At 36.5% G+C, this 18814-nt stretch overlaps 1 protein-coding gene across 1 annotated transcript in view; it reads right to left on the bottom strand.

Moving 5' to 3' along the window:
- Nucleotides 1–14995, bottom strand: part of plch2a (phospholipase C, eta 2a) — a 138880-nt gene extending 123885 nt beyond the window's left edge. Inside the window, exons 1-2 of the mRNA XM_084390345.1 lie at nt 14753–14995; nt 7870–8376 (exon numbers count right to left, since the gene is read on the bottom strand). Coding sequence (XP_084246471.1) covers nt 7870–8041 — 172 coding nt within the window. The 5' untranslated portion in view covers nt 8042–8376; nt 14753–14995. The remainder of the gene's footprint in view (nt 1–7869; nt 8377–14752) is intronic.
- Between the last annotated feature and the right edge of the window lie 3819 nt (nt 14996–18814).

Genomic DNA, 18814 nt, shown 5'->3' with positions numbered 1-18814 from the left:
ACTGAGTAGAAAAATCAAAGTAGGAACATTAGAGAACCCTCCCTGAAGTGCTTGCTTAAAACCTCATGACAGAAGTAAGCTATTAAGCCAACATATCGTATCTTATAGCAGTACATTTCTGCCTTAATGTGCCTTTTAGTGCAGCACATAAACACATAAAGCACGGCTATTTATGGGAGGAAAATGGCTGTGGATTTACAATGATGGCCTTTCGCATCATCCTGATTAGCCCTGATGGCTTCCTTAAGAGAGCCATTGAAGCCTGTTGATTCTCTTGCTCAGCACAACTATAAGTGCATGAGTGGTGATAACTTACACAGCATGTGCGCTCACTGATAAGCAACTGAACAATTATTCCATTCCTGAAGCTCTTCAGAGTAGCACCAACACAACTAAACACATGTATAGACACAACCACGTCAGCACACACAGGGATCTTTAATGTGGGAACTCATTGTAAATCACATTTAGCTTTCTACATTTTTGTATTACATGGAACCTAACAGCTTTTTCAGATGTTTTGAAACATCTCCCTCCCTCCCTCATTCCCTCACATCCAACTCTGATTACAAAGAAATTTCATTGGCTGACAGAACATGGGTACTTTATTCTGTATCTGACTAGAAACCTTACAATATTGATTAAGAGAGTTCAAAAACTTTAAAAGGGGTGGTGTAATGCCCTTTTCACAAGATGTAAAATAAATATCTGATGTCCCCAGAGTGTGTATGTGAAGTTTTAGCTCAAAATACCCCACAGATATTTTTATATTGCATGTTAAAATCGTCACTTTTTGAGGGTGAGCAAAAATACACCGTTTTTGTGTCTGTCCCTTTAAATGCAAATGAGCTGCTGCTCCTAGTGCAGAGGGCGGAGCTTGTGTCCTTTTTCTGTCTTGATAATCTATAAATTGTGTTCTGGGGGCGGGGTTTATGTACATTTTAGGGTTAGTGATGTCACTAACCCGGGAGGAATGTTGTGTAGTCCCTATCAGTCATTTGTTGTAGTGCTTAAAAAACGATTTCTTTAAAAGCAAATATCTCCCTTTGCTTTGCACTTTGAGCATTGTAACTTTGTAGATGTTGTTTATGCTCAGACAGCAACATTACACACTAACTAAAGTTAGAAAAGTGAAATCATAATCAACCGCCCCTTTAAAATCCCCTAACACTGCCAAAGATTTAGCGACATGCAAACAAGCCAAATTCTTCAATATTATAGCCTACTGTCTTCTTTTAGTAAGAGGAATGCAGTTCATAATCTTCTAGCAGAGTCCAGCAAATCTGCAGACGTGATACAAACAAACCCAATTTAATGACGAGCATGGTGGGTTTAGAGAAAAAAGCCAGTGAAGGGGATCCAAACAACAGATAAATGAGAAGATCTTTGCCACAGATGAGAAAACCTATAAACTGTGAAATTGGTGTTTTTTTTTTGAAAAATTCAATTGATGTGCACGTTATCCTGAAATAACTTCTATAACCAAGTTGAACAGAGTAAGATGAGCTGCATCTTTATGAGATACATAGTTTACGCAAGTACATAAAATATATATATACAGCAAAATTGCACATCTGAAGTGTCTCAGCTGAAGGAAATAATCAATTATTACATTTTCTTATCGGGCCGATAACATAAAAAAAATAACATATTGACCGATACCAATATGGTGGCTGTCTGGACGATATATCATGCATCCCTATAAAATAAATTAAAATACATAACAGCTATTTTAAATTGTAATAATATTTCACTATAGTACTATTTTGATCAAATAAATGCAGCACTGGAACATAAGAGACAAACTCTTTTCAAAAAAGATAAAACAGTCTTACCAACCTCAACTTTTGAACGGATGTGTAAAGGTCAAGGACAAGGACAAGGTCTCTTTGTACATTAGTATTAATAAGTGTTGTTCTGGAAAGCAGTGCTTTATTTTAATAATACTGCGGGGAGGGGAGGTGTTTTTGGCTTTGTTGACTAGATTGAGGGCACGTGAGTCTGGGAAAATCAGTGGCCTACTTTAGCTTTGTGATTATTCAGGCTGTGCGCTACATAAATAACCATCAAAGCCTTTTTCAGATTTTTTTGATTATGGAGGCAAGCAAAATTGTTTCCTGAGTAATCAAGCCCATCAATATGAAGATGGTCCTTTGTAAAAAAAAAAGAAAAAAGAAAAGAAAAAAGAAGTAAACAGGCAAAATCACAGACAGGGAAAGAAATAACAAGGTGTACCTGATTATACTGATCCACGAGGGACATGTGTAAACCATTTCACATGCTTTTTTTTCTTGAAGAAGGATGACAAACGAGGGATAGCATCAAATTATTTAACAAGGACAACCAGAAACACATCCAAACTTGGCCCCCCACCCCAAACAAATTTCAAAAGCAGTTCATTATATTCAGCTGTGAATAGTAGAGTGGCTCGGATACTGATATGCTCTGAAGTATTTTGGTATGTGTTAAGTTAAAGAATTAAGTCAAGTCAGGTCATCTTCATTTATATAGCGCTTTTAACAATGTAGGTTGTTTCAAAGCAGCTTTACAGAGATAAACGTATAATTTAAGGTAACAGAGATTGTTTTGGCTTTATAGCGGTTCTTTAATAAAGTTATTTTCCAGCTAAAGTTAGTTTTGATTGATTCGCTTCCGTCGCAACGATCCATTGTTATTAAATTAGGGGCCGCTAAGACGACACCATTCTCTCTACACAGACTTTAAACGACTTTAAAATTATTAAGCAAAAAATGATTGCTTAATAACGACTTTCAGAGTGGATTGGTAATGGAACACCCAGGGATATGCTATTCAATATCTACACAGCGCCGCTGAAATAAAACCGATTTACACGGGAAGTCATGTATGTGAGTGTGGCTTAAAGGCACAGAACAGCAATAAGTCCCAATCAGTATGTGAGAGATTCAGTAACAAGTGATTCATTATGTTGCTGATCTCTATAGACCAAGGTACTATGAGTTTTAGAGATTTTGATAGGAATTTAAACATTGTAACAAGCATAATTAAATATGACTAGAAATTCAATATACAGAGTAATTGTCATGGGAAGATTCTGCAGCGAAACACTGCAGTTTTTCTGTAGTTTATTGCGCAAATGTCTCACGATGTTAAAAAAGGAAAAAAAGTGCAAAACCGCACGTATTATGCGACACTAAACATGACTTTGTTACATTGCACGTTGAATTCAGCAAGCCACGTTAAGTTCATGTAATATCAGAAAAATAAAAAACTGTTATATTATATATTTTACATTCAAATAAAGGGTCAAGAAAACACAGCCAGTTCATTCATTATGCTGGAATGGAAGATCAAGATGAAAGATGGGAAACAGTATCTCAAGCAGTGCTCTGTTCGTATGCTGCACAGTGTGGCAAAAGCAGTAGTTTATATATGCATACACAGATTTCACATAATATGCACAGTGTATTACACTGCGTAGTGGATACTCCAGAAATAGTAAGAGTAGTATGATAGTGGGCCATTCTGAACATAACATTAAGACCACAAAAGGACTAATTCTGCCCTCTATTGGATAATAAGAGAAGGCATCTGAATGCATCAGCTCAAAATCAAAATCTTTAGATTTGAATGATAACACCTCATGAAGAGGAACCAAAAACACTGTTTTTCCAACTTGTAAAATCTGCAAAAAGAGCCTTTACATTCAATATTGTGTAAATATGTTGTGTGTAATGATGTGTGACGTACAGTGTGCATCAAAGTACTGTATACGACCTAGCTGGAAATAAAATGTGTCCAAACAGAAAGTATCACAAAGCCCAGTGAGCAATCAATGTGTGAGTGTGTGACGGCCGTTGGGAGTCTGTAACAGCTGTCAGGAGATGATGATGATGATAAATGGGGCCGATGGTTTTGTGTGCTTTTGTAGTTGTCGTTTCGATGGGCCTCTGACAGTGGCCTGTCGGGACAAGTTGCCGGTGGAATAGGAAAGTGGAAAGTTTGACAGGTTTGGAAGTGAACTAAAGAGTCCGCCCATGCAGAAAACTTAAAAGGTGCTTTTGTACAAAGATAAGGAGCTTCGATAATAGGAAACTTTTATAACTGACATTATCCTTCACATAGAACATGTCCTGGCAAGTTAAATGATAACAGATGATCTTATGTTGTTAAACACTTGGACTAGATGAATCCCAGATTAACTGTTTCCCTGCCATTGACGGAATTTTCCAACAATTCATGTTTTCTCTGTTATGCGGTAGGGGGCCCTATTACACATCTTCTGAAAGAGTACAGAATCTCTGGGTCTGAAAACAAGCTAAGGGTACGTTTACACGACAACGATATGCTTAAAACGAGTTTTCCGCAGAGGACAGAGGACACCTTTGTCCAAACGATCCCCATTCAGAAGGATCCATGAAAACGACTAAAAATGCTGTATTCTGTTGCCAGGCCACTAGATGACGATGAAACACTGTAGACTGAACACGTAATACGCATGTGCATGACGTTTTCGGAGATTTGCATTTTTGTTGTTTACATGGAGAAAGTTTTCAGGAACATGCACTTTGAAACCCGGTTTCAAAAGTTTGCGTTTTCAGCCACCCAAAACGCTGTTGTTGTGTAAACGAACGGCCAAAACGCATAAAAAGTTTTACGTTTTTAGTTGAAAATCCTGAAATCCTGAAAATCATGTAAACAGCCCCTAAGAAGAAGCAGAAACCAGCGATAGTGGTTGGTTAATTCAAATTAAGACGTTCAATTAAATTGGCAACAACAGACAGGATGTTGAATTTGAATTTGAATTGGGATGACAAGCAGAATTTACTGAATTGCAATCTACAGGAATTCAAAATGTATTTCATTATTCAAACAATTTTTCAAAGAAACCTTAAATAATTATATCATTATTAATGCAATTAATAATGCAAGTCTGCTTCATGCTGTTTGCCTCTGGACTGCAGAGTAAATGAATGTAATAAAGTGTTGTTCCACAATGATAAGAAAATATTAAATTCAATAAAATACAACGATATAACACATTAGTTTATCCTTTAGTTCAAATACATAATCTTCTTTGCTTAAATTTTGGAATTCAATTGAGATTCCATTCTCAACTGAGTTCTGAATGTGGCACAACACCATTGAACCCAACTTTGAATTCCTTCAAGGAAATGAGCTATGTAGAGTAAGATCTGTGTGAGGGGAATTCCCTAATACTCACACAGCCGTGAGGAGATCCATTATAATCAGACTAGTCGGAACAAATGAGGATAAATTAATTTAAAAGAAATAGTAAAGCAGCATGCTATCAAAATCAAATCAAGACAGCTTTAAACTGACCTTTAATTAAAACATGTTGCTATGTAAATGTTATGGAATCCAGTTGATGTTGCAAATAGTTTGTATGTGTTAATCTCCTTCAACAAGTAATTACCAGTAATTGCCCTTATTGAGACAGCACAGACATGCAAGCTTAAATAAATCCATGAGAAATGTTCACATAATTAGATTCCCAGCATTTACACGTACATGTCTGTGATTGCGGAAATTAGCATCACAAGAGATTTGTCATGGCAATGTAGCACTTAAAGGTACAATATGTAAGAATTTTGCATTAAAATATCCCATAATCTCAAGGCCAGTGTTATATATTTTGTTAAGTTGATTACTTACAATATCCCAAATGTTTCCAACTATTTTTAAATCGTGAGAAAATTGCGATTTTAACCAAGGAAACGGGGCGTCAGAGCAGGGGGGAGCTGGGAGTCGCCAGTCAATTGCGTCATATCCGCGTTACCCTCGGTTTCCGCTCGTACTGCGTGGAGTCCTGGACAAATGCGGAAGTTGTAGTTGTAGCGTCTATCAAGCAACAAACGTTAGCTTGTTTCGTGCAGTCGTTATGGAACACAATTATTCTTTACCGATTACAGCTGGTTCTGTCGACAAATCATGCTTAATTTTATATTTTCCAAATGTAGCATTCGGTAATAGTTATGTTTATGTAAGGAAAGTATTATTGCTTTAGATTTGTGTTTAGTTTATTGACATTGTTTATCACGTCTGGTGTTTATGGCCATGTAAATAAATATCGCATGTGTTATACATAAAGATTAATCAGTATTTTGGCAAAGGATGTGGGTATGTTCGAATGTACTTTTACAACAATTGTTTAGAACACGTAATACTGCGCCGCGTTATCACAACAATGAATTCGACATACAGTAACATCTATGATAACCAATTTAGTATTAAACCTTCACATTAAGCATTCACCGTGGCAACCGCGACACACAAAACAGTTAAAAAATGAGAGCTCGGATCCACCGGTTTTCTTTCTCTGCGTCCAATTTTCTCTCCAGTCTCTCTCGTTCCAGCGCACGGCTTATAAGCTATGCTTATAAGCGGTCTCTCCACGCCGATCACTGCAATAAGACACAGGTGCTCGTCTCTTCTCTCTCCCGTTACAGACCGCGCTGAACCACGCCACAAAAAGCATGTCATTATAAAAATAAAACTTAACCTCATCCATCAACATGATTTTTCGATTCCCGTTTGACTGATTTACATCCACGGTGGAGTTTAAAACGACAGTTCCCATCATTCCACGCTCCTTCACATCGTCATCAAGCTACGCTGTTGTTGTTGTTTGGAATGTAGCGCCCTCTAGCGGCAAAAAATTCTTGCATATTGTACCTTTAACAAAGCATAAAACACTTTAACAGAATTAACTCACATACTGACCTCGGAAATTTGATACTGGATAAAGTGAAACTAATGTGGAATGTTCTTCAGACAATAGTTCACACTCATCCCTTGATTTGTGAAAGTAAACAAATATGACATTTAAACTTACAATGGAAGTCTTGGGCAAGATATTCTACTGGTTAAATAACAAAAAGTAATTTTTTTAGATTAATATAATAATTTGCAACATAAACGGTGTATATTATATGTATAAATCATCTTTTTAAGATCAAAATGTGAGATATAAAAATAATGTTCTAATGTTTCAGTGTTAGAGAAAGATCTTCACTTGTTAATGCCATTGGGGCTTTACACAAACCACAAAACCGAAGTCCTTCATTCGTGAGGAAGAAGCAAGCTGAATGTCTGCAGCACCAGCCGTTTAATTTGATCTAGACTTTGTGCCATGCGATTAGACAGTGATTCAAGAGATAACCTCACATAACATGAAAGAGTCAGACACAGCCAATAAACTGATCACTGCACTGTAAAACAGCCATCATAAACATACATTTCAGGAGCTTTGTGAACAATAAGTGATTCATTAAGGGGGATCACACATGGTGAGTCAGGAGATGTTGTACATCTTTTACCAGCAGCAAAAATGACATGTTTTCTTTGAGTCTGGATTAAAAGAAGTCTGGATAGAGCTCTGCGATTCATTTGTTCAGTCTTGAACCATTATTGACTTTAGCTACAAATATTATGGAACAAATCTCTCTAACAAATTAAACTCATATTTTAAATAGCAAAATCTCCAAACATTCCAAAATATGCTTGGAGTTTGAAAGTATTCCTTCATGCAAATATTGATCCTTACAAGAGCACAGCAAACAGCCATTCAGCGATATTAACGGAATTGTTCACCAAAAAAATAAAAGGTCTGTCGTAACTGACTTAAATGATTCAATTCGATGTAAATGATGCAGATACGTCATCTTTGAATCTGAACATGGGGGGTTAGACGCAAGCTTCAGGGACTTTTTCGTTATGACAGACATGGTCACTATTAAAAGTTGTTTTATGAAAAATTCTACTCATGTTCCTCCAACAAAATGGCTTAGAATGACCAGGTATTGACTTTTATGTTTTTGGGTGAACTTTTCCTTGAGTCTTTTTTATAACTTTATAAAAAGAACTCACCCACACTGATGTAGTTGCCAGCCAGAAAGAAGTTCCAGTGTAAGAGTGTGCTGCTGAGGGAAGAATCCGTGTCATTGGTGAAACCTAAAGATCTCATGGACAAACTGGGAGAATCCGTACTGATGCTCTGACTGCCAGAGAACAGGGAGGTGTTCAGAGATACTGTATCCATATTGCTTAGTTTCTTTAATTCAAAGGGAATCCAAAACCATTAAACAACCCCAGGAACAGTCATGTATGATTTAGGTTAGACAAATTCCTGAAAAAAGCTGTCTGTTATTTTCCCAATGGTGCTCTTCTCCTCCTGGTTTCCAGTGTACAGCAGAAAGTTTAGCAGATGTTCAGGCAGAGTCAGCTGGTGGGACGTCTGGGTTTGAGAGTGATTAGGGTTGGAGATGTGGTACAACCATCTGAAGGAGCTCCACAGCCAGTAATTGACCTTCAGACAGGACGAGGACAGTGGACTGATGGCCTGGAACAAAACCACACCTGCAGCGGGATGCACACCTGTTAACAAAGGGCAAATACAAGGCTTTACAAACTACTCAAACATTGTATAAACATGTACTTCTTATACAATGAAAAATTAAGGATTTCCTTTGAAAAAAAAAACATTCTCAAATAATTTCAAAAGAAACAAGTAACACATCGAATTAAACATGACATTTTGAAGTAAAACACCTGAAATAACATTTTCTTGTAAACGTAGTCTAATCATTTCTATTTTATTTTGAAAAATCGTTTTTTACAGTGCACTTGCAATATCTAATAATATCATAAACAAGGAATGTGATTTTGAATAACATTAACAAATACAACACTATCACCATAAAAATACCCAACAATTAAAAAAAACAATTTCAATATGTGGTTTTGTGCTTAATTAAACAAACATGACATGCATTAATGATTTCAACCAATACATTTTTCGATTAATTACTCTGTTTTGACCAATCGTCTTTGAGCTCATTGATAGGGGATTTCGCACCAGGTGGTTCTAGGAACTTAGGCCCTGTCCCAAATGGCACCCTAAGCACTCGTGGTCTTCCTACGAGTCCGCACTTTCGTGACGTAATGCCACTTTGACTGTCGGAAAGAAGTCTGCAGCGGAGCCCGCATCGGCAAAAGTGCACATCGAGGGCGCATTTCGACCACAAAGGGGGCGCTCGCGAGCACCCTTCTGCAGCCTGACAAATGGGACACCATACGGTCTCACGGACTTAACGGACACACGCACGCGGCAGCCATTGTAAGTTCACAAGACCGAAAGTGCATATAAAGTGTGCCATTTGAGACAGGGCCTTAGTTCTAGGAACTAGCCACCAGGATGGTTCCCCGAGAACTAATAGTTCCCTTAGGAACGTTTTCCTGGTTGCATTCGCACCGCCAGTAGGAACTCTTAAGTGATGTAAGTCGCGCTTGTTGTTGTGACTTTTATTTTGACGCCATAGAGGTTGACGTTTTGTAGAGGTTGAGAAGCCCATCTATCACTGTTTTCCATGTTCGTAGAGTTAGTTTGTGGAGTAGATATATAGGCTATAATCTGTGTGTTTACACTGCTTTTTTTTTTTCAAAAATGGCGGGTACCGGTGTTCCGCGTGTGCTCGGCCAATCAGCGTATACTAACGTCACTGATAGTTCTTATTGTGCTGATTTAGACCCTACTCTGAAGTAGGAGCTAAATTAGTTCCTCCAAAAGGAGTTCCTAGAACTAAAATCGTTCCTAGTTACTGTGGGGTAAACACGCCAAAATCTGGGTACTTCCTCTAATAGTTCTAAGAACTATGAAAAGGTTCCTCTGCGAAAAGCCCCTAATGTGTGAGACTGAAACAGTCATCGAGTAGGGATTTTGACAAAATTAAGGAAAACCTTGAGGACAATGGCATCAGTTGTGACTGCTTTTAAACATGCACTTAAGCTTAGACCCTCAACAGCAATGTACTAGAATTCGTTCTCAACCTTAAATATAAAGATTTTGAATGTCTGTGATGGACTGGCCATCCGTTCAGGATGCATCTCTGCGACACCTGTAGAGGATAAAGCAGTTTGGAAAATGGGTGGATTCATGAGTGAAAGTGACATGAAGTGAAGGCCAAGTATGGTAACCCATACTTGAAATTTGTCCTCTGCATTTAACCTATTCAAGTTAGCGCACATTAGGAGCAGTGAGTAGTGAACACACAACACACAGACCGCAAACCGTGGACACACACACACCCGGAGCAGTCGGCAGCCATTTTTGTTACAGTAGGTGCCTTGCTTGTCATTTCCTCCTGCTATTAAGACTCGAACCCGTAACCTTCGGGTTATCAGTCTGACTCTCTAACCAGGCCACGACTGCCCCGATGTTATTCTTAATAATGTGAGTTTTAAAATACCTTATAAAAAGCAGTGTGCGTACTGGTACCATGATACAATGGTTATATTAGATGGTCCTTTAATAGTACTGACTTATACCAAAGACTTTTAGATATACAAAGGCGTGCACTCATATTACTATGAATGGAGAAAGTACAATGCACAATATGGCAGAATAAGTCCCGCCTTCTGCATAAAATAAAGTAATTGCGCCACTGCAGCTGCCCTTAGAAGCTCCCTTGTTACAGAAACAGTCAGTGTTCTGAGTAGCACATGTGCACTTATGACTGCATTTGCGCATTGGCAGGTCCAGCCTGAAAAATTCTGTGTTTTTTTCTGTCACGATTTGAGCATTTAGAAACAAATTTTATGAGACAGTTGTTGACAGATTTTATTGACAGATTTCAATCTGTAACGTGAGAAATGCTGGTACGCAAGAAAAAGTAAGGGTATACGCTGAAATATAGAAGTGCCGGAACTGTGGTGCGTACCAGCCTTCAAGCACTTCGAGCACTGACCATATCCTAAAGAACATGTTATTAACATTGTTGACCCCCACCACCCCGACAAAACGATGTTAAAAAACACAGTATTATCTTGGTACCTCATCCAAGTACTACAATGATACCATGCCACAGAAACACATACATATGAACATAGGAATTAATGGAAACTTTCATATTACTGTAGGGATGAAAAACAAATGATGTAATCACTCAAGTCTTATCTTTCATTTTTGCATGGCTGCCAGTGAAGTCTATACTTCAAGAGAGAAACAACAATTGAACACTCCCTTTGTAATCATTGCTGATCTCTTACAGGACCTCTTTCTGAATTCCACTCTCCACTCTGTCAGGAGTGGGACTTATTAATAATAATAATAAGTTACATTTATACAGCGCTTTTCTCGGCGCTGATATCGCTCTACAAGGAAGGGGGGTGGGGGGGGGGGGGGGGGGGACCTCCTCAACCACCACCAATGTGCAGCATCAACCTGGAGCTGTGCTAGAGACATGTCAACTGCCTGCTAACTTGAACAATGGGTTGAATGTTCACTTCGAGTGCTTGTTGTGTTTGACATGATGACATGTTGATACCTGAGGATGCAGGACTGGACGTGTCAGCAAAGTAACACCTGGCCTCAGGTAACAGATAAGACGATGAGAGGGGTTAAAAAACCAATACCCCTCCCCCTCTAAAACACCCCAGTCTCAGCTAAAACAAATCTGTCTGGCTTAAATTCCTCAATAGACAAAACAATGGATGTCTATTTGAAAACGCTTCACTTGATGTCTGTATATAATATGCAATATAAAGATATTCGTAAAGTTTTTTTTTTTTGCGTGACATGACAAATTATTGCTTGCGATAATCAACAGCATTTGAAGCATTATAAGATTTACTGCATGCATTTTTTTTGGTAATAAACTGTAAAGCATGATGTCTTTCAATGAAAAACTACCAGCTATAAAACTCTATAATACCTATATTCATGACTACACCTTGAGAGTACAATGCATTATTACTGTGACACATAAACAATTAATTTTAATTGTAACACTATATTATAATGCACTATACTCTTTCACAAGAACATACAACATATTACACTATTATAGGGCATTATGAATGCATTGTCATGCATTACAAATATCTTTAAAATGCACTATATAAATAGACATAAATATTGTCTAATAACTTTAGGTGGACAATATATTTATTCTAGAGCTGCTGTAAAGCCAAAACAATCTCTGTTACTTTAATTTCCTATTATCCCTGTAAAGCTGCTTTGAAACAATATTGTTAAAGTGCTATATAAATGAAGGTGACTTGACTAATGTGATATAGTATGGGTGAATCTCATTCACCTGTTCCAAATTATATGTTGTAAATAATTATTGGGTACGTTGCTTCAAAACAAGTAAGTCAAGACAAGTTGTACTTGTGGTAATTTTTGTGTAAATTTTATTAATTTCCTCAGTAAACCTGGATTGTGGACTTTTTCTTACAATATTTTTGAACTGACTTAATTTGTGATTTGGTGTGCAGATTCTACTTTATTCCAGCCATACGTAAGAAATTATATTTTGCATAAAGAAAGAAAAAATACAAATGGGACATTATTTATATGGCAATTAAATGCATTCTCACCCTCACATTATGTGTAATGTAACATAATAATAATTATTTATTTTGATTAAAATAATATAATAATGCTTTTTATTTTTGTTGTTCTAACTGTACGTTATTATTTATTGTGATCGCATTTGTTGTACTATGTGTAAATTATGCTGAATCAAATGTTAAAAGATTATATTACAGTAAAGTAGAGCATTGCATTAATAAGAATCTAATGAGAATCACCTCCAGGACAAATTACAGTAATGATAATTTTGGGGGAAATGTGTGTAATTATCACAAAATTAATGTCACAATAAATGCTTCAAATGAAGTACTTGTTGAAATGTAACCTGTTCGTGAGGTTCGCTCCTCTATTCAATATTAATGTGACATCAAAGGTATCTGAAGATTAATGACTGAAATAGGTCAGAGATTGGAATGAATCAGAAGCACTGTTTACAGACTCTCTCATTCACTCCAGGTTCAAAGCAGAGGCAGAGACAATTGTGAACCCATAGTTTTATAGGAAGTGTAAAGGAAGATGTATTGCCTCACAAAACATCTATTCGGACGCTGGCACCTCTTTAAATCTGCTATGAAAGACAAACAAAAGCCATTGTGTGTTCAGCCTGAGCCCAACACTGACAGGAAACACTGTGAGTATGCAAATGTTTGTCCTTAATTTCCTTCCCTTCAACATAATATAAGAAAAACAAAAAGAGTGTCATTATCAATCAAACGTGCAGATCATTTGCTTTCAGATAAGTGAAGCCATTTTTGTGAAGCAATAACAAAGACACATGGTTGATCCTAGCATCCCCCGAGAACAAGCCTGCACTCAACACAATGCACTCAATCCTCAACGTAACATGAGATCTGGCCAATCTGGCTGAACCAAACACACACCATCACAGCACAAACAACATTCCAGTATCTGAAAGCCAAACGTCTGTATAACTCTACTGGTTTCTAGTTGTTTTTCTTTCTTTTCCTGTTATCCATACGGAAAAATAGATCAGAGATGGTGCACGGCAAATAGCAGATGTGTGTTGACAAGCTAATGGCGTACCAGCTGGCAGGCCGGCGACTGTGGCGTCGATCGCTCAGTTTCTCCCCGCTACACAGAGAGAATGACACAATAGACCTTTTATTTCAGTTTCAACCAGTTCGCACTGCAACTCACAAGACGTCCTACATCGCAGTGTTTGGGTTGAGATTTCCAAAGGAAACAGGGAGCATAACTGTGTCACCCACACTGACAAACAAAATCTACTTTAAATGGAACTAAAGTGACTCAGATGAATTATAATCATTGCACATAAACATCTGAAATGACATAGATAGAAGGGTGTTCCCTGCCTAAGTACACCGGTTAGGTTTTAATTTATGGCTGCCTGATTCATGTTTAGCCTGAAGCACAGACCATGTGTAACAGACACAGATTAAATCAGGTTTCTCCAATGAGTATGCAGGAAAAACTGTTTATATAGAGGAATCACAGGAAACTTGTGATAATATTTCCAACAAATTCTCTATAGTGTAAGAAAAAGTGCATTCTTATTACAGTACAGTGAATTTCTTTATATATATTTTTTTAATTTGTAATGAATATATAATAAAAATGATGGTAACACTATTTTACAGTGTCATTGTTACATTACATGTACATAGTAATAACAGTAAATTTTGCATAATTACATGGAACTAACCCTCAGCCAAATCCTAATCCTACCCTAACTCTATATTAAGTAGCCTACATGTAGTTGCTTAATATTACTCAGTGCTTAAATATATAATTACACTGACACCTTAAAATAACCAAAATTATTACAGTAATGAGAGTCTAATGAGAATAATCATTGATAATATTATAAATTAGAAAAAAACTAAAAAACACTTAACATAAATTTTTTTTTATGTGAATGAGAATTTGTCAGGAGAAATGTGCTGAAATGTCATGAAAATGATGATACAATGCAAAAAAAAAAAAAAGTAACAAACTATTTCTTTATAGAAAATATAATTTCACTTTACTTCTGATTTTGGGGAAAAATGTAACCTGGACATGTTTTTGTGAGATTAACTCGCACAATGTCACATCACAATCACAGAAAACACACCAACAGACCCCTCAAAAGTTTATTGTGTCTTACTTTCTTTTCATTCTTTCTACCTGAGCACCCAGATGAGAAGTGTTGAGTTTCAGAATACAAAACTCCCAGAGAAAAAAAAAAAAGCCCAAGTGAAACTAAGCAACAAACTTTCCAATCTTTCATCCACAGTTCTACATCTATGCAGGCATGCGCCAGAAAATCTTTTCTGAGTAAACTCGCCCGAGTAAAATTTCCTACTAAATGTTGAAAAGAATAAGTAAACCGTGAAAGTATTGCAAGTCTCACGTTACCTTTGTGAAAGTGGGTCTTGTAGGAGCAGAAGCAGGTAGTTCACAGATGATGTGATAGTGAGTAAAACACTTCTCCAGGCACTTGTTTAACAGCTCTGATCTTCTTTTGTACAAAGAATAAGCTTTTTTTATTGCAGGCAAAAAGCTTCAGGCACACAGCCCCATACTGCAGGTAAAGGAAGTTGTCATTTGAAAGCTCTTTGTACACAGTGGGTGTTCCCTTATGGAGCAACAGTTTTCCCTGCGTCGAAATTGGACAAGTAAAGGCAGAGGAGTCTTTGCACAGGTGGGCGGGATATGGGGTGGAGTGCAGACGACTACAGTGTATGGGAAATACACATATTGTCTGCAAGTTTTAAAGGAAGTTTATTCTCATATCAGCATTTTATTTTGATGTTTAAATCATCTTGAATTGAGTTTGAATCATGGTAACACTCTATTTTGATGGTGTCCTTTACACATTGTGTTGACTATAAGTAACGTTGCACCAACATGTTAACTAACTCTCATTAGAGTATTAGTAGACTGTCTGCTTAATATCTGTTAACACTGTATTTTGATGCTCCCCAACATCCTATCCACTGACTATAAGTAACTTTGGAAGTGCATGTCAACTTATTCTACTAACTGTCACCTTAACAGTCTACTAATACTCTACTAATGCTCTAATGACTGGTAGTTGACATGTAGGTGCAACATTACTTATAGTCAACAGAATGTCTAAAAGTGCGGAAATTGTAACTGTTTTGCATTATATTTCAGTCCTTTACGTTTAGGGTTTTGAACCCTCTCTTTATATTGTATGGCATTAGCAAACAGCAGAAAGGTGTTGCAACTTTTAAAATCCCATCATTTTGTGTGTAGAGACGTGTTTCAGATTGGCCAGGTAAATGGGTTAAAGGTAAATCAGTTACTTTCTAAACACATTAAATGATGTTATGCAACCATGGTAATATGAATGTGATGACTAATCTTGCTCTATGGGATTCTTTAATAGAAGCAACCAAGTGTGCAGTGCTTAACAAAGCAATTGCTTAATATTGTCTTGAAATGTTCACAGTAACACATCCAGCAGGTGCTGTCTGCTGTGCATTCATAAATCTGCACAAAAAGGGTTCAAAGTCCTTTGATGTGACTTCCCATAACACCATTTCATATTTTATTGGCCCATTATGTAATGAAAATGTTTCCAAATGAGCAAAGTGTGATATTTTACTGGACCTTGTAAGAACTCGAGTAGTGGTGCAACGCAGCATGTCTACTTCTTATGCCACCTATAGGCTATTGTCATAGGTTGTACCTGAATCATGTAATTTATCCATAAAAATTATATTATACAAAAAAAAAAGTGATATATGCGAAATATGCGAACTGAATGTAATATTTTTGATCACATAATGGCTTGTTAATTGCAATTAAATGAAAATGCATCATAGTTTAAATTTACATTAAATGCAATAAGCTGAACTTTAGAGTGCATTTTGAACACTTAAGCGGGACATAAATACATTTTTATATTTAATTTCATAATTACATCTATCACCTTTGAAATATGGTTAAAGTGTACTGCCAAGAATATATGGTAAACTTAAATATACTTTAATGTCATTTCTATTGAAACTTGTATCATGTATTTCAATATATTTGTAATTACACATTTGTAATGATGAAGTTCCAATTTAAAACATTTAAAATATATTAACGTTAAATATAATATTAAATAACACACTACAGTTAAAATTATAATCAAGTATGTGCAATATGTGCTTTAGTAGTCGACACATCAAAATAAAGCACGCAAGAGTTTATCGAAACAATGTACTTTAAAGTAAAACATTTGACATTATTACAAAGTTCACTTTTTAAAAGTGCACTTAAGTGTGTTAACAAAAATCATGGAAGGTCTCTCTTAGGGGAGTACACTTAAGTCTTTTATTTAAGGTGTTTTATTTAATTAAATATGATATTATCTGCAAGTACAGGATTTTTATTTTATTGTAAATACTTTTAAGATTTGAAGTAGGCCTACTAAAAGTTCACATTCAATACAATTAAGTATATCAGTTCCCTGCAGTACCTTCATACATCCAGATCCAAGGCCTGGCTAAAAACTAAAGCGAGTTCTCTGCTACTACAACACTTGTGCATTCCTAACAGAAGCCTAGTATCTCTATGCACATGAAATTACCAAGCAGACTCTTAATTCCAAGATTCATAGCATCCTACCTCAGACGGCTCTATTGCTGCTCCATCCACGATCAGGTCTCCTCAGCTGTCCTCTGCACAACCTCACCTCTGCCTGCAAGAAGTCACACGGGAGTCTCAATGAGAAAGAAAGACATCCCTTGCTCAAGTGTAAACAGTAGAGTGCTCCCTTGACTGCACTGTGAGTAAACAGCCTTCTGCAAGACTGCAATCTGACCTTAATGGGTTTCGTGATCAGCTTTAGGAAAGAGCTGAATAAAGGTGTTTAGCGTGTGGGTTAAGAATTTCAATGGTTTGGACTGATCAAAACGCATTAGAGTAACAAAGAAACAGGTTTTACAACCTTGTAAAAAGAGCTGACTTGTGAACAGCTAAATAGAGAGAGCAAAATGACAGTGCACGGATACAGAAGAATTATGCAAATAATATAGAGATCATAAATGGATTTCATTTTGTAAATGATCATTGATGATGACATAGCCTGTGTTAGGAATAGTACCATAAAACTCTTACTCTCAGTGTATGCATGTGCAGTAGCCTATGTAGGCTACATTTGCTCAATACATAGAATACACACACACTAAATGTGCCAGAATTTCTAGTTTACAACATAGCACAGGCTAGTTTTAATGGCAATGCAAACTGCTCAACTTGATGTTTCAGGTCAAGTGTGAATAAGCTGTGATTTTCAATGTCTATTTCGTGATTTTTTTTTTTTTTTTTTACTAAATATCAATATTAATGAGATAGGCTAATGCATGAGATTTGTTTATGCTATGATAGCTGGACCATCAATGAATTAGTAGTAGGCCTATAACATATAATAAGCCATGTTTTAAAATATGTAAGCATGTTTACGCCACGCATCAATTTGAAAGATAATTGCGAATTTATCGCTATATTCTGACTTTTTTTTTCTCACAATTGCGAGTTTATAGGCCTATCTCACAACTATAACTCGCGAGTTTAAGACTAGTTCTCGTAATTCGCAGGGGCAAAAAGTCAGAATTGTGAGATGTAAAATAATTGAGAAAAAAGTCAGTAAAAAGTTGCAATTACCCTTTGTATTTTTTGTATTCTGTGGCGGAAACTTCGTAAACTATCACTAGCGTTATTAAATATGCAATAGGCCTAAACATTTTACTGTATAGCGTATTGAGTAACGTTAGGCCTATAGTAATGCCATAGTAATGCCTAAAGCATTATTATTCTAATAGGTCTATTCCTGTTCAGTCGTGTCAACTGTTTTGAAGGTATGGGTCAGATTTCTAAAGTTCTTCTTTTTTTTTTACCTCAAGTGAGCTCAGATTTTCTGTAAAAGTCTGTTCCTTGAAGGAGATTTTGATGATATTTATAGTGATTTTTTATTTTATTTTATGGAGGGTTAAAGTAGGAATATTGTTACTATGATGATACATTAAAAACCCAATCATATATATAAGAGCTGAATCATATTTTGCAGGAATTACACAAACTCTATTTAAAAAAAAAAAAGAAATACAAAAAACATAATGTATAATGACTCACGAATGTCTTCAACTTCTACAGTTTCAGATGTGTATTCTCCAATGTGATGTTCACTGCATGCCACAGCAGAATGTCCTCCTTGTTCGAATGCTTAATGAATAATAAAGCAACTACGTTAATGAACGTAGTAAATCATTTCCAGAAAAGATTGGTTCAATTTATTTATTCGTTTGCGCCGTCACTTATCTGGTGATGAACCATTTAGACTTGAACCATAATCTCACTTTCTAAATAATGACCTCAGCTCAGTAAGGCGATTTTGCTGTTGTAGACTGCAAACCGCAAAACTGATCGCAAATCAGCGAAGCGTCTGTTACCAACCGACCAATG

The sequence above is a fragment of the Rutilus rutilus genome (assembly GCF_951802725.1).
Source record: "Rutilus rutilus genome assembly, chromosome: 19".
Classification (NCBI taxonomy): domain Eukaryota; kingdom Metazoa; phylum Chordata; class Actinopteri; order Cypriniformes; family Leuciscidae; genus Rutilus; species Rutilus rutilus.
Note: the sequence above shows the minus strand (reverse complement) of the source record. Positions and strands in the feature narration are given on the sequence as shown.